This window comes from Castor canadensis, chromosome 11, assembly GCF_047511655.1.
Source record: "Castor canadensis chromosome 11, mCasCan1.hap1v2, whole genome shotgun sequence".
Classification (NCBI taxonomy): domain Eukaryota; kingdom Metazoa; phylum Chordata; class Mammalia; order Rodentia; family Castoridae; genus Castor; species Castor canadensis.
This window is the reverse complement of record NC_133396.1, coordinates 41,831,433-41,848,310: the sequence shown is the minus strand read 5'-3', so window position 1 is coordinate 41,848,310 and position 16,878 is coordinate 41,831,433. Positions and strand designations below refer to the sequence as shown.

The window sequence follows — 16,878 nt, the reverse complement described above, 5'->3', positions numbered from 1 at the left end:
TCATTTGTGCTGCTCGTCCCGTTATTTCTTTATTAATTGCAAACTGAACAACTGGGAGTTCTCAAAGTTACAAAGCTGGTGGTTTTCCTATATTTGAACATTCCCTACTTCCCCCTCGCCCCCCCCACCGCCCTGTTTGCAATGATTCTTTCACTTATTCTGCTCCTCATTTTCCTACTTATTCAAGGATATAAACTATTTCCTCACAGAAATTTCCGTGGAAACTCTATTGATTACATTGATAAAAATACATGGAAAGCATATCGTTGGACTGAGAAACTGTGAGTATTTTCTTTCCAAATATGAATACAAAAACTGCATTGTAAGAGCCTCCTTGGTGGAGAATTTTGAGGTCAGTAACTCTGAGAAAAGGTATTTCCCCTCCACGCCCTGGATTGAACTCGATTGAAGTTCTGTGGTTATTTTAAACATTAAATTTCACACGAACCAGGGGATATAGCTCAGTGGTAAGGCACTTGTCTTGCATGCGTGAGGCCCTGTGCCAAAATGAAAAATAAAAACCAAACCTTCATGGTTCCTCTTTGAAATAAGTAAGAGGCAATTTAAATTGATTTTCCATTGTACAAGTAATATAAGTGAAATAACAGGTATAGTGAAAACCCTCCTTGTACCTTCATTCCCCACTGTTGAGGTAACCACTATTCTGAGTTTGGTATCTGTCCTTCCACATCTTTTCCCATATATTTGCCTACATGCATATTTATATACAGCAAATAGTTTTGTTGCATGACTTTCATAACATTTTCACATAAATGGTAACACCTTGCAACTTGATTCTTTCTCTTCACTGTGTCATATTTACTTCTTTCCCTGTACATAGAACTTTCCCTACCCATAAGCTCCTGCATAATATTCCACAGTGGGGCACATTGTGGCTGATTTCATAATTCCATATTCTTTTTAGAGCATGTCAAGTTTTCTTGTTGCACTCATAGCTACAATGAACAACCCTGTACATACTTCTTTCTGAGCATGGACAAGTATTCCTGTACAATAGGGATCTAGGAATGAGATGGGTAAGTTAACGACTAGTACAGATAGGGAATTTTAATTGCCCTCTAAAAAGTGGCGCCAACTTACACTCCAAGCAAAACAATATGATAGCACTCATTTCCCCGAGCCTTTCACCACTCGATTCTTTCCATCTTTTTGATGAATTTTGATCCAGAGATAACCTTTCATCTTCCAGAATTCTCAGTGAAAATCACCTGACTGAACTACGTAAGGATTCATTTGAAGGCCTGCTGTCCCTTGAGTATTTGTAAGTTAGTCAGTTGATCACATTTATCTGTGAGTTACTATTTATGAAATATATAAAGGGTTCAAAGTAGATACTTTCTGGAATCTCCTCCAGCAATAAAATTCTGCCCTTGTGTAAGTCTGTGTGGGTCTCAGTCCATCTCTGGCATTACATGCTTTGCATTTTCAGATTTTTAAAAATTGTATAGATAAGATACAATAAGATGTAGGGCTGGAGATGTGCCTCAAGCAGTAGAGTGCATACTTTGCAAGCACAAAAACCTGAGGTTAAAACCTCAGTACCACCACAACCAACAAAAAGATACAGTTGTAAAAAACTAATTATGACACTCCTATGAACCTTGGTTTATAAGTGTGTTTTGTATTTATATTTAGTCTATGGTCCATGGAGCCAATTCAATCCACAGTCTGGTTTTATAGCTCATAAGTTAAGAATGGTTTATCCTTTTTTTTTTTTTTAAGTGGATCTGGTCTCACTAGCTTCTCTGTTCTGGCCTCAAACCTCAGATCCCAAGTAGCCACCACACCTGGCTGCCCTAACTCTTCACTGAGTACAAAATAAAAATCTCAGCAGCTTTTGTGAATGAGGAGGGACTATTTGCATAGTATTTCTGTCTGTTCGGAGATAAGAAAGTACTATGTTCTTTGCCTTGAAAGTTTGATTTTTGTCCTTTGTCCAGGGGGTGCGTTTGTGTGTACTTCATTAAGGTTATTAATGCTTACATTAATTAGCTTACTAATCTAATTAGCTTTTTTCAAATAGTTCTCCTTTCAAAAGAAGAAGACTTTTGGAAGTGAGTATAAAGAGCCTCACATGGCACAAAATACAGTCCTTTGAATCATCAACCCTTCATGGGCTCCCAGGGAAAACAAATGCATAACCTTAAACCATACTACAGCAAAGGTGCAGAAGAGGTTGGTCAGGAAGAAATAAACTCCATGCCTTTTAAGTAGTCATTTTTCTTCTCCTGCTCACTCCCCAGCTAGTGATTGAGTTTATAAATATTGGGTGTGCTTGGCAAGGCAGACAAGCAAGACCTAGTGCATGCTGTCAAGGAGAAATGGGATGGAAAAATAACCATTAAACCATAAGCCATAGAAACATTAAAAAGGGTATAAATTGTATCAAAACCACAAATGAGAAGAAAAATACTTTGAACTGGGTCAGGAAAATTGTTCCCAGAGCAACGCTGCTGGAACAGAACCTTAAAGGGCCCCAGGGAATCGTCAGAGAGGTATCTTGGGGAAATGTCTCTCTCTAAAACTCTGCAGAAGTAGAGTGGGAGAAAGGCAAAAGGCAAGAAAGTGCTTGAGGAATGCCATGAGTACCTGTAGAGTAGAAGAGAAGGAGAGTAGGAGATTGTAAGCAGACCATCTAAGACTTTGAATGCCAAGCAAAGGAGTCGAGATGGGGAACCACATTATCAGAGCCATGCTGTAAGACAATCTTGATCCTGCTTCAGAGTTTCATGGAGGGCTTGTTACAACTTGTTTCTGGACACGACGCCGACAGTTACTGGTTCAGTAAGTTTGTAGGAGGCTGAGAATTTGCATCCTTGAAAGTTCCCAGATGGCAGGGGTGGTGGTAAATGCCTGTGATCCCAGCACATGGGATTCTGAAGCAGGAGGATCCCAAGTTCAAGCCCAACCTAGGCTATGTAGAAAGTTCCAGGCCACCTGGGCTACACAGTAAGACCTTGTCTCAAAAACCAAAAACAAGTTGGGCATGGTAGTACATCCCTGTGATCCCAACACTGGAGAGGCTGGGGCAGGAAGAGCAAGAGCTCAAGGTCATCCTGACCTACATACTAACACCCTCTCTCAAAAATGAAACAAAAAATTCCCCAGTAATGGAGGTGTTCGAGAACCACTTCTGGAGAGTCTATCTGGTGACTATTCAGAACTGACTAGAAGGGGAGAGAGTAGAGGTAGGAATCAGTCAGGACAGTTACACCCATCCAGGTGAACAGTGAGGGACAAGCTGGAATGGAGGAAGGAGGAGAATTACCTGTTGCAAAGGATGGCTGTTTTCAAGTAAGAATCCAAGTTCATGTTGTTTTTGTTGTCCCACCACTGTACAACTGAAGCAGTTGTCTTCTTGGAATATTAAGTCAATATGAAACAAAAAATGAATTTGTTAACATGAAAGGATAATTTTGAATTAGTTCAAAGTCATATATTAGAGGAGCAGCTGCCTTTCAAATGATATGAAAGGGTATCTTTTATTCTGGTCTTAAACTGATTAACAAAAACAAATCAGGAAGGTATATATGCGTGTGTGAAAAGGGTGTGTGTGTGTAGAGAGAGAAGAGAGAATATTCCTTCTAATATTACCATTATACATACAACTTAAAACCTTTAGCTCAAAATATGGAATTTGATGAGAATACAAAAGGTCACATAGTCCTCCTGCTATCAGGAAAGATTATTTCCAAACTCCTTCAAGATCTACAGTTGTATGTTTTATGTATGAAAATCATGAAGGTGAGTCTTAGGTGGGAACAAGATTAGGGGCTTTAGAAAGTTCAAATCCAAAGGTTTAGAGTTTAGAAAAAACTATGTTTTCAGTACTATTGAGTCTAAACTCTATTCATGAAATTAGATATCTAATAACTAATCAATGCAATGTTTTCCTTTACTTTTCCTAGAGATTTATCCTGTAATAAAATACAGTATATTGAAAGAGGGACATTTGAATCACTACCTTTTTTGAAGTTTGTGTAAGTTACTTGATTATGCCTAGAATCTTGTTACTCATTTTGAAAGTTAATTAAAATTTTGCTAATAGAAAGTTACTAAAAGTATATATGCAGGTTCTTTTAGTGTGCAGCAAAGATGAATGTGAGGATCATTACAGGTCAGAGTGAAACATTCCACAGCAGTGCTTCTCCATCAGTGTGACTTTACCCCCAGGTGACACTTGGTGGCTGTGGATATGCTATTGGCACCTAGTGGGCAGACAATAGGGATGGTGTTAAATATCCTACAGTAGACAGAAAATTGTCCAACCAGAAATGTCAGTAGCACTGAAGATGTGAAACCCTGTTGCAGAGAAATAAAGATTACTTGACACAAGTAATCCTCAAGCATTCATTGTTTTGTATCTAATGCACTGCATTTGTAAATATGAAAGTAAAATCATAAGCCAGTATCATCCACAGTGAGATTTCTTTAATGTAGGAGGAAAGTATTGACGTTATAGTTCATCAAATGTAAGTTAGAATCACTACCACATGATGAGTGTTCTGAAAGAATATCTTTTTCCTTACCTTCTTTGGCTTTTTCTTTTTGTAGAAATCTTGGTTGCAATGTAATCACAGAGTTGAACTTTGGAACATTTCAGGCATGGCATGGAATGCAGTTTTTACAGCAAGTGTAAGTGGAATAGAAGATAAGCATGTTTCAAAACTGAAAAAAAAGAAAAAATTTATATCAAAAGTGAATTTATGCCAGACACAGTGACAGACACAGCCTGTGGTCAGTTAATGACAGGCTGATGTAAGAGGACTGCTTGAGCCCAGGAGTTCAAGGCCAGCCTGGGCTACAGAGCAAGGCCCTCTACCAAAGGAGAGACAGGAAGAGGGGGAAGGAGGGAGAAGGGGGGAGAGAGAGAGAGAGTGAATAAGAATGTATATAGTATGTATACAGAATGTTATTTATTTATTCAACAAACACTTAAGTACCTAGTAAATTTCAAGCTCTATGCCAGGGATGATAATAACAAGCTGTGCTCCCTTGCCCTTAACCTGCTGATAGTTTGGTAGACTGATAGGAAGACAGGTGATTAATTACCTGCAGTGCAACAAAGGCTGTGATGTGACAGAAGAATACAAGTGAGAATATGGGATGGGAGTGTGGCTTTCACCAGTTCAAGGCCAAGGAATTGGTCCTATTTCTTCCTTAACTGAATGAATCAGATCATGAATTGTTTAACATCTCTAAATTGAAAGATGAGCACCTTCGTGAATTATGGAGGACACTAAAAATAGTGTTTCCTACAGGGCAGGGCTCCCTACCAGTGTAGTCAGTTCGAGAGTTTTTGACCTGAAAGTTCTTTGGCATATTTTTTTTCTATTTTCCCCCCCCTCTTTTCTCCACTTTATTTTTTTAGAGACTTGGGTAGTCCCAAAGGAAGGCTGTTTATGGATTCTAAAAGTGATTTGTAGGTAAAGACAGAAAATGATTTTTTAACCCAGAATTTTCAAACAAAAAATGAATACAAACCTTTCATGTAGTCTCAGAGATATTGAAAATGCATTTAATTGCATTGCATTTTTCAGAATTCTCAGTCGTAATCCTCTGACAACTGTCGAAGATTCCCATCTTTTTAAATTGCCAGCATTAAAGTACCTGTAAGTATTGCAGTACTTTTTAGGAGTCATGAGATGATTTCTCTTGTTTACTTTCATCAAAGGTTAAGTCATCATTTGAATTTTAACTAGGTAATTGAAAAAAATGTTATTGGCAAAGGAAAGGGTTATAATGAACAAGACAGCCAGTCAGGGAAGAAGACACAGAGATACTGAATGTGAAAACAAAAGTACAAATACCATTTCTTCCTGAAAGAAAAGAGTAAAGGGTAGGAGTGAAAGTAACAGAAAATGAAAAGTAAGCTAATGGTTAGAAAAAGGACTTAGGCTCTATTCAATGCCAAGGTCATTAATTTGATGATGCAAACAGTAAACTTAAATTTCTTCAATAAGAGTAATTAACTTCTGTAACAAACTTCTGAGATGGCTTGTATTATAGGGAAGTCAAACCTGAACTAATAACATTTCCTTGAAATGTCTTTTTAAGTATACACTCTTTGTGTTGGGTTCCTCATGAATGTGTGCTTTCTCCCTCAGGGACCTGGGAAAAACACAAGTGCGACTTGGGACACTTGAGAACATCCTCCTGATGACTCTTAAGTTGGAAAAACTGTAAGTTAGTTTTTATTAGATTTATGTATCACCTAGTTTCCTTTGGTTTGCTTGACTAATTTCTTAACTCAGGCTGATTGAGATGCCATTTCCATGTAACAAAATTCACACTTTTTTTTTTTTGAGGGACTGGGTTTTGAACTCAGGGCTTTGCACCTATTAGGCAGGTGCTTCTACCACTTGAGCCAAACCTCCCAAATTTACACTTTTTAAGTCTACAGTTTAATGGGTTTGCATAGCTATGTAACTCCAACCCCACTGATAATTACATGATCCTGTCATCTCCAAAAGCCCCTCACATCCTTTCAGAGTCAGTCCACTCCACCCACTGCTAGCCACTTGCAACTATCAAACATTTTTTTTTTTTTAATGGTACTGGGGTTTGAACTCAGGGTCTTGTCCTTGCTAGGCAGGCATGTGAGCCACTCTGCCAGCATTTTTTTGAGCATTCTTTCTTTTGGGGGGGAGGGTAGTGGGATTTGAACTCGGGGCCAACACCTTGAGCACCTCCACCAGCCCTTTTTTATGATTTTTTTTTTTTTTTTTTGAGATATGGTCTCTCAAACTACTTGTCCAGGCTGGCATACAAACGACAATCCTCCTGATCTCTGCCTGCTGAGTAGCTAAGATTACAGATATGAGCCACTGGTACCTGACTTTTTGAGCATTTTATATATGAAATCATACAGTACATAGCCTTTATGTTTGGCTTCTTTTATTCACCACTGGCAGTGATGAGAGTTACTTTTGCTCCATATTTTCACCTGATCCTTATATTTCAATTTCTTTTTAAATTTTAGCCTTTTTTACTAGTAGGTGTGTAGAGGTGTCTCATTGTCATCTTCATTTCCATTTCTTTAATGATGATGTTGAGTGCATTTATGTGCATATGTCTTCTTTACTGAAGTGTCTGCTCAAATCTGCTCTCATGTTTTAGTTGGATATTTATCTCCTTTCTGAGCTTGAAGAGTACTTTACATACTCTGGATCAAGTCTTTTCTCTCAGATATGTGCTGAGCAAATATCTTCTCTCTGGTTGTAGCTTGTCTTTTCACTCCCTTAATTGTCTTCTGAAGAGCAGAAGTTTTAAATATTTAAATTTTGATGAACTCTACCATAGGTAGTGTTTCTTGTATGGTTCTTGTTTACGTGTGTATGTGTGTCTCGCCTAAGAAATCTTTGTCTAAGAACCTGTTGTCACTGGGGTAGGTGGCTCATGCCTGTAATCCAATGTACTTGGGAGGCTGAAAAGTGGAGGATGAAAGTTCAAGGCAGTCTGGGCAAAAATTTAATGAGAATCCATCCCAGTGAGTAAGCCAGGTATGGTGATACATATCTGGAATCCCAGCTACACCAGAGGCTGTATGTAGAAGGATCAAGATCTCAGGCTGGCCCTAGGCAAAATCATGAGACTATCTGAAAATAACTACAGAAAGGCCAGGTGTCATGGCTCACATCTCTAATACTAGTTACTCGATGGTAGAAATCAATATTGGGGTGTCACAATAAAGAGAGGACAGAACTCAGAAATCAACTGGCAAGGCAAAATTTTCTTCTGTAGAAGGGTGGGCCACAAAGAAAGAGCAAGCACACACAGCAGGGAGTCCGCTGGGGTTTTATCTCTAATGCAATACTGCCCCTCCCCTCCCCTGAATTGGGCAGGTTTTGGGGTCACAGTCTATGCAGTTGGCTAACTGGAAAGAGGACATTGGGACGGGGCTTTGAAGACAAGGAAGCTTAAAACCTCAAGGAAGCAATACCTGTTTTAGGTTAAGCTCTGGAAGCAGGGCATCTAGCAGAATTTTGCCAAGCTGAGGCTAACAATCCTTTGTTCTTAATAGAAACTTTAATCACATTCACTACAGTCCATGAAGGGACTGTGTGGGAAGCAAGTTAGTGAGACTAACATTTGTAACAGCAGGGGTTACTGATTAAATCCTTTGACGGAAAAGACCCTACCTAAGCTCATTCTCACACTTAAGTCTAGAACTGGGAGGATCATGGCTCAAGGCCACCCTGGGCAAATAGTTCACGAGACCCCTATCACCAAAATAAACTAGAGCAAAGTGGAGTGGAGGTCCAAGCAGTAGAGCACCTGCTTTGCACTCTTGAAGCCCCAAGTTCAAACCCCAATCACACACACACAAACAAAACTTCAGCAAAAAAAAGGCAGTGGAGGGGGATTGGAGGGGTGGTGGTGGGGAAGGGACTGGGTGTGGCTCAAGTGGTAGGCCTGCCTAGCAAGTACAGGCCTTGAGTTAAGAATCATAGTACCAGAGGTGTAGCTCAAGTGTTAGAGCACCTGCTTCTAAGAGCAAAACCCTGAGTTCAAACCCCAGTCCAACCCAAAAACAAAACAAAAAACAATATTAAAAGAAAAATCCATATACCCGAAAAACTGTTAAGAATGAGAGGGGAAGGGGCTAAGAAAGAGTAAACTAGATGACCAAACAACTTCATATGCCTGTTGAAAATATCACAATGAAAGCCCTTTGTACAGTTAAGCTATGCTAGTAAAAATTTTAAAACCCACAGTGGTGACCAAAAAAATCATTGTCTAAGCCAATCATAAAGATTTTCTGCTATGGTCCCTCTCAGAAATTACAGTTACATTTAGGTCTATGATCCATTTTGAGTTAATTTTAATGTATTTTAGTTTTTTTGGAAGTTTTGAAAAATATTTCTGTAGGGTCTATCATGACAGTTTATTATAACACAGCAACTTTAATTGTGGCATCTTCCCTCCAATATGGCAAGCTAAGTAGAAATTTGTATGCTAAGGACAGTCGAAAGGATTGCTCAAGGTTAGTATGGAAAAGGCCCTTCATTCAGCCCTCTGCTCTGAACATTTTTATGAGGACACCTCCTTACTAAAATCCCCACACTCAAATCTTTTGGTTTCTGCTCCAGTCTCATCATCCTCAACCTCCGATACAGTGTCTGCCAGTTGATCCCCCACTGTCAGGGAGATGCCTTCCTCTGGATAGCAGAGTCCTCATCACTAACCAGGCTTCTTAGTTACCCAAGGTAGTGGTGTTCTCCCTTGTCCTTCCTCCCTCCTTTCCCTTTGCTTCCTTCCCTCCCACCTTCCTATTTCTTTTTTTTCTTCTTTTTTGAGACAGGGTCTTGCTATGTAAACCCCCCTCCCTTTTTTTTTATTGTTGTGCTGGGTATCGGTACATTGTAGGATTTACGAAAGTTCTTACAATGTATCAAATATATCATACTTGAATTCACCCCCTCCACTGTTCTCCTTTATTCCATCCTCCCCCCAAGCTGCCCTTAAATTTGCAATCCTCCTGCCTCTCTGTCTCCTGAGTGCTGAGATTACACGCGGGCATCAGCATGCCCTGTTGCTTTTTTCTTGGATAGGAAAAACACTATCATTCTCTGGCCATTTTCACTCTTTAAGTTTTGTACGTACCTCATGGACATTTATAAGAACTCTGTTCATGTCTTTGTGTGCTCATTCTAACATGCATGTAAATTCTGTGTTGGTTATGATTGATTGTTTTTTCCCCTCAATACAGATCATTGCTTCTTTGCATCCTTAATTTTTGGATTCCACACACCGTGAATTTGAATTTGTTGTATACTGTATATTTTGATATTCCTATAAATATGCTTGATCATATTTCAGGTGAGGTTATGTTACTCAAAACAATTTCACCATTTGGGCTCGAACTTTAAAGATTTGTGAAGAGGTACCACAAAGTAACCCTTAATCCAGAGTCATTATTGACAAGTACTAAGGCAAGACCTTTGAGTACCTAGTGCCCTATGATCATTAGGGTTTCCAGTCTGCCTTGTGGGAACAGGCAGTATTCCTAACCCTGTGCCATATCCTCTAATCTGTTTGGTGGGGCTTTTCCTAGCCTTGAGTAGTTTCCTCACACACATGCACTGATTAGTACTTTGCTGTATACTTGACCATCCTTCGACACGGCTCCAGAGTTTTTTCTCTGTGACTCTGTCTCATCTGGTACTGTGCTCTGAATTATAGTCACCTTGGTTCACCTGGATCTCAAGTTTCATTTCTTTTATTTATTTATTGGTAGTATGGGGCTTGAACTCAGGGCCTCACACTTGCAAGGCAGACTCTCTACAACTTGAGCCACTCAACCAGCCCTCAAGTCCATTTCCTTAAGTAGGGAGATCATCAGTCTCTGCTTGTGTTCCTTCCCTACCTTGTAACCTGGAAACTCTCAGAGTGGTAAGCTAGTGTGTTAGTCAGCTTTGCATCCCTATGACAGAGTACCTGGGAAAACAACTTAGAAGAGGAAAGGATTCTGTTTTCTCGGGGAGGGGGCTCTCAGTTTATGAGGTTTCTGTCGATGTCTATTGCTGTGGATTTGTGAGGAAGAACAAACGGTAGTGGGAGCCTGTGGCAGAGGCTGCTCACTTAATGGGCAGCTAAGAAAGAGAGAGAGAGAAGATCCAGGGAGAAAATATACACTTCAAAGGCATTCCCCTTTAACCTACTTCCTCCACCTAGACCCCATTTCCTAGGAGCCCAATTCAGCTCTGCGCTTATAAATGGATTAATCCCTTCAACACCACCCTATGGGTTATACCTCATAACCAAACTAACAAGTAGGGAAATCACAGGGCTCACTTCATTTATTTCCCATTTCTTGATTGTCTGATATCCAATGTCTTGAAAACTTGTTCTTTCATATATTTTATTGCTGTTTTGGGTGGAAGGTTAAATTGGTTCCTGTCACTCCATCTTGGCCATAAGCCAATAATGCTCTTTAAGTCTGTTTTGTTTTTATTCATAGACCAGCTGTTATTTCCTTTAGTCTAAAAAATTTCACCACTTTTTTTTTTTTTTGTCTTTCAGCACATTGGGACATTTAAACAGTCTGAGACAGTTGTCTTGTAAATGGTTCCACAATCTGGATTTGTCTTTTCCTCAGGACTAAATTCAGGTTAACCCTGTGATATACCACATGATTTCAGGTGACCCGTGCTACTGTCTAGTCACCTGATTAAAGTGGCATCCTGAAGATCTTCAAATTCTCACTTCATCATTATGATATAACCAGTGGACCATCAATTAGAGATCACTGAAGATGCTGCCCTCAAGCATCTTTTCACCCACCTATGCATCAGTGAGAATCCTTATTCAAACCAGTTATTACTTGGTGCTCACAAAATAATGCTTTTCTAGTTCTGTCATTCCTTCTACGTTTATTAGCTTGCATTATTCTATTAATGAACAGCCCTCCTCCACCGGTTTTTTTTTTTTTTTTGAGTATTACTATGGGTACAGGATTCCTCTTATTTATGCTGTACCTTATTATCATCTTTACAGTTCTTGTGTGGGTGATGCTGACATCAAAGCCAGGATCTTCTCAGACATCTGGACAAGCCCTCTGCCACTGAGCTGCACCCCTAGCCCTCTAGTTTTTTGTGTGCTCAGATTGCCCAGATTTACACAGTGTTTTCTAACCACACAATATGGATTAAGCTATGCTGTTTTTAATGCCCAGAATAATTTCTAGTATTTGCCACTTCCGATGGGAATTGAGAAAGTGACTTCCTAAGTTGGGAGTTTATCATAGAAGTCTGCCTCCTTCCTGTGCACTGCCAACCCAGACTGAGACTTGAGTTGAGAGGAGATGCTTCTGATTGATACTACAGACCAATGTCACCCAATTCTAATCCTTAGCACTCTATTTTAGGCATAGGACACCCACTGCCATGCCGATCCTTCAGTTACGCACCTGTCTTCCTTCCTGTTTATTTTCAATATGCAAGAGCAGCAATTTACCTTTGGGCTCTTTCCAACCTGTCCAGGTTATGTGCTACCTGAAGAGTTCTTTTTGCACAGCCCTGTGGCCTTCCTCTTCCACCCTTCAGTACCCCCTTTCCATTAACTTAATTATCTGTGTTTCCATCTGTAGGATCTTACCTAGCCATATGGCCTGCTGCCTCTGCCAATATAAAAGTAACATTGAAGGTGTCTGCAAGACAGTCAAGCTGCATTGTGACAATGAATGTCTGCCAAACACCATACAGTGTCGTGAGTCTGTTGTCTTTTGAAAAATGTTTTAATTTTAATTTCTAATATTCAGTTTCTAAATAGTGATAAATTATTAAACTAATAATGTAATTGCTTTACTTTTATTTATTCACCCAGAGTTAAACTTCCTAAATTTCTGAACTGCTCCCGTGCTCAATGTCAGGTTCTTAGTTGTCATTGCATAATTTCTAATAGAACTCTTCCATATGGGCAAGGACCTAGAAGAGGCAGGGAATAATATTAATGGTCACTGTACTGTATTCTCCCCTTGGGGCTTTGACATCCAGGGATCACTTATTCATACAGTGTCATGCAGCTTGTAAGTAGCTTTTATATGTGTTATGTCTCAAGTGCTCCCTGACCTACATACAGGGCAGCGTTTTGCTTGTTTGTTTTTGCAATTTTATATAAAAAAAAAAAGTAAGTGCTACTCTCTTATTTGGAATCTGGGAGTTTATAATTCTGTAACTAGCAATTACTGCCTTACTCTCCTAATGAAGTGAGAGCTCTTCATGCTTAGACTGTCCAACTCTGAACTCACTCTCAGTTGAGGCTTTTCTATCTATGCACAGATCCCTTAGGTGCTTTTATGGGTATATGTAGGTATTATATCTTGTCATTAGCACTAATGTCTTGGCTTCCAAAATATCAGTGCTTTGATATCCTGATAGCTCGAAAACACAAGCCTACTGGTGAAGTCACTTTGTGACTTACATGAAACCAGTGTTCAAAACAATTTTTCAGCAGTAACATTATTCTCGTTTTACCCGCATGAAAAACATACTTTTTCATTTCCTTTTATCCTGAGGAAAATAAGATCTCAGGTGCCATGTGCTTTATCCCAATACCTGGATCATCTGTCCCCAGTTCTGGGCTCTCCAGGAGTCCACATTCTTCCTTCCTCATCACCCTTGTCTCCTGCTCTAACTCTCATTACCACCACAAATACTCTCAAATGTCCTGGAAAAAAAAAGCCTAACTACACCATACTCCAGCTGACCTCGATGCAATCAGATGCTTTGGATGGCTCCCAAGTTGGAATTGTTAGTAATGAAATGAAAGCAGTTCAAACATTGGGCTAAAGTATCTTTTCAAAATAAAAATAAAGTTTAAAAAAGAGAAAAAACAAAAAAGGACAGAAAAGAAAAAAAAGTAGCTTTCCCCCCAGGGATTTAGGACCTCAAGACGTGTTTCCCCAGAAGTTGCTGTTACTCTACAGATTTGTTGCACATTGCACAGAGACATACAGCCAGGCAAACTGAAAATTCCTTGACCTGCATATCCCAGCTCCCTGACCAAATTTAAGGAAAAATCCAGGAATGGTAGAGTGTTTTTGTTTTTGTTTGGTATAGAGTCTTCTGTTATGGGGGTTAGGCTACATGGGATCAGAGCCCAAGCAAAGGAACTAAATGGGTAGGTGGAAGAGGACAGGCCACCTGAAGATTTCTTAGCGAAAGAATGCTCCCCTCATAGGACTGTCCTTCATCTGGCTCTCTGTGACAGTAGCAAGAACACAGTATGGGGAAGGGGAGTTGAGAGAAGAAGCTTTGTTATCCTTCTGTGTCTGAGTCAGGACGGTATGGGAACTGTGAATGTGAAGAGGTTTGCTGAGCAGGCAAATATTTGTCTTCCAGTCTTGGTATTTTATTGAGTATTGGGCATTTGGCTTTCCTAACCAGAGTTCCTGTATTTCACACTATGGAATGTTCTGAATAGGTAGCTACTTTGTCAAAGTTGTCTTTTTCTCTCTTTGTTGCCATTTCATAGGTTTAAAGTTTGGGCTTATTTTTCTCCCCTTTAAACGACACTCAAATAATGCCTCCCCTCTACTTTGTCTGTGATTTGTAGCGATGATCTGATTTAAAAAAAAAAACAAAACTGTCCACCAGTCTTCCCCTTACCAACAGCAGTCTTTTTTTTTTTTTTTTTTTTTTTGACAGTTGAAGAACGATCTATAGAGAACACAGAAGGAAAATTCATGAAGGTGTTACAGACCCGGAAGAAGAGCACAAACACTGAGTTGACTATTGAACCAGAAAGGGGATATGAGGACCAAAATGGTGTCAGCTCTTCTGGCTTCATAAATGAGCAGCCAGACTTTAATGATGATGAAAGTGATCTCATTAGTGCACTAAATTACCTATTGCCATTTTTCTCACAGGGAAATCTAAAAGGTGTAGAATCAAAATTGTTACCATTCATTAAACTGCTTTTTTCCAATGTGCAAAATGGAAATAATTCCCCTGGTAATTTGAAAACTGATACAAGGAGACCCCCTCTTAAACCTTCTTCAGACAACTCAGCTTACAAAAGTAAATTGAACAAGCTCTATTTTCTGGAAAATTTGTTAGATGCAGAAATTCAGGAAAAAATTGATGAGGTTAAAAAAGAAAAAACAGCCATGTTTATGCAGCCTAGCCTTCTTAGTCCCAAATCTGAACGCCAAATCTTTCAATGGAAAATGGATACTGACCAACCCCAGGAAAACAGCCTGGCAGAGACTGCAGAGAAAAGGCTGCAGAGGGTGAACAGAGTCCTCAAGGGGCCAAAAAGCATACAGAAAAGGCATTTCAAGGAAGTGAGGAAACAGAGCATCTGGGGGAGACAGAGTGCCCTGCCTCTTATGGAGAATATTGGTGCAGAAAGAAGGCTTAGGAGACCATCCCTAGGGGAGCTGCAGAAGCTTCCCATGGTACAGGAGCCATGGAAATCAGAGGAATTCACCTTCCAAACAGACCCCTCACTCACAGAAGAACAGAAGGCAACTGTCTCTTCTTCCCTGAATCCATACTCAGCGGACATGTCTACTATTGCAAAACCACTACCTGACGTCAGAAATAAAGCAAAAGACTTAACCTACAGCATGTTTGTTTTAGAAGATGCAAATGCTAGAGTTAAAAACATAGAGGCTTCTAAACCAATCATACATGACCGAAAAAATCTCCTTCATAAAACAGGCTCTCGTGTGGTCCATGGAACACCTAAGTCAAAACTGACTCAAAAGGTCAGAAAGAAAAAGTCTCGCTTGAGCATGCTGCTTGCACACAGGCCTCCCTTCCCTGTGGTGAGGAGCCTCATAAATTCCCCTTCACAAAGGGCCATTGCATCTTTGGGAGACCTGAGTTCTCAGGACAACCCTTTTTCAGAATTATATGCGCTTTCAGAACCTGTTACAGAGGACACTCCTATACAAAAACAGACTGAAGAAAATGCTCTTATGGCAAACACTGATGAGCCAGAAGAACGTTTCTCTGAAGCCACAAACCAGGAAGATGCTGCTGATGCAGATTCCAGTGTGGGTGCATTCAAAATACCAACTGTGAAACAAACCAATGAGATACAATGGGAGTACCCCAACATGGGCACTGACTCAACCACCAAGCCCAAAGATCTCCTTACCACACTGGCATCCCTGGCTGACCTTCTTGTATCAAAACTAATCCAGCAGCTTCAGTCCCTCATCCCCAACAATGATGTGAGAACACTTCTTTCTCAAATGATCAAGACCTTAGGGGTTGACTGCTCTGATGCTGATGTGCAGAAGGCCTGTTCTAAGCTTATCCTCAGAACAGGCTACTTAATGAAACTTCTCAGTGAGGAGCGAGAACTCAGTGTGTCCAGAACTGACTGGGATACAGACCACTGGAAAACAGAGGACTACATCAGTGACAGTACAGAGCTTCAGCGTGGACAGAAGGGGCAGGAATCAAGTGAGGTGAGGAAATCTATAAAATATAAGACCTTGATTTTCCCATCATTCAGGATAAGCCTAAGCATTTCCTATGCTTAGGCAGGAAGCAGGAAGACCAGGGGTGCTAGTGCAGTGCAAAGTTATGAGGCTAAGACTGTGTCCCCCATTTTGCTCCTTTGGAGACTGAAGTGGACCTAAAACAGATAAAATTTAATAGAAAAATGCAAATTAATAAGGCATGTAACATATTAAATTTGGTGCATTCTTTAAGAACCTACAAGCTACTCACCTGGAACAATGGGGTTTTAAATAGTTTTCATCCTTCCCATCTCTTTGTTACTTAACAAAAACTATTATTTTTCTTTTTAGCTTATACAAGAAGTTCCAGCATATGGTTGTAACAAAAAACTCCTCATCTTGGCAGTATCTGTGGCCGTAATAGTGATGATCGTGATTCCAGTTTCCTGTCTCTGTATCATCGAGGTAAGAACCACAATTCATTCAGGTTTCCAGAATATATGTTGTCTTTGTAAGAGTCAGACCCCACAAACTGAAAACCAAAGGCATTTTCCCACTCTCTACAGAAAGGTAATTCCGTGATGGTGTACACAGTGTTCTGTCTATAGATTCGTATTTCTCACTGTCAAGCCATTACATGGCATTCTGAATTTGGGTCAATCCTGTGATATCAGTAAGATGACAGAGTCTAATTTTTTATCTAGGAGTCAGGGACCAGCATGGGGTTAGTTTGTGAAGACCTCTGGGAAGCTGACCACTGGCCACTGCCCAGGCAGTACCCTCTGCATCTCCCAGTGGCTTACAGCCTTTCTTGAAATTTCTATAAACTCTTATACTGCTTTTAATTTGTATGTTCAGTGCAAGCTGTATTTGTATTTATTTATGTTTTCATTATTCCCTCTGCTGTTCAAATGATAAGCTCTTTGAAAGGACAATAT

The 16,878-nt window shown here is 39.9% G+C and overlaps 1 protein-coding gene across 1 annotated transcript in view; it reads left to right on the top strand.

Moving 5' to 3' along the window:
- LOC109683323 (uncharacterized) overlaps positions 1-16,537 on the top strand; it is a 29,810-nt gene extending 13,273 nt beyond the window's left edge. The window contains exons 3-8 of the mRNA XM_074044752.1: positions 4,484-4,656; positions 5,562-5,633; positions 6,129-6,203; positions 12,113-12,231; positions 14,172-15,946; positions 16,292-16,537. Coding sequence (XP_073900853.1) covers positions 4,484-4,656; positions 5,562-5,633; positions 6,129-6,203; positions 12,113-12,231; positions 14,172-15,946; positions 16,292-16,522 — 2,445 coding nt within the window. The 3' untranslated portion in view covers positions 16,523-16,537. The remainder of the gene's footprint in view (positions 1-4,483; positions 4,657-5,561; positions 5,634-6,128; positions 6,204-12,112; positions 12,232-14,171; positions 15,947-16,291) is intronic.
- Positions 16,538-16,878: the final 341 nt, after the last annotated feature.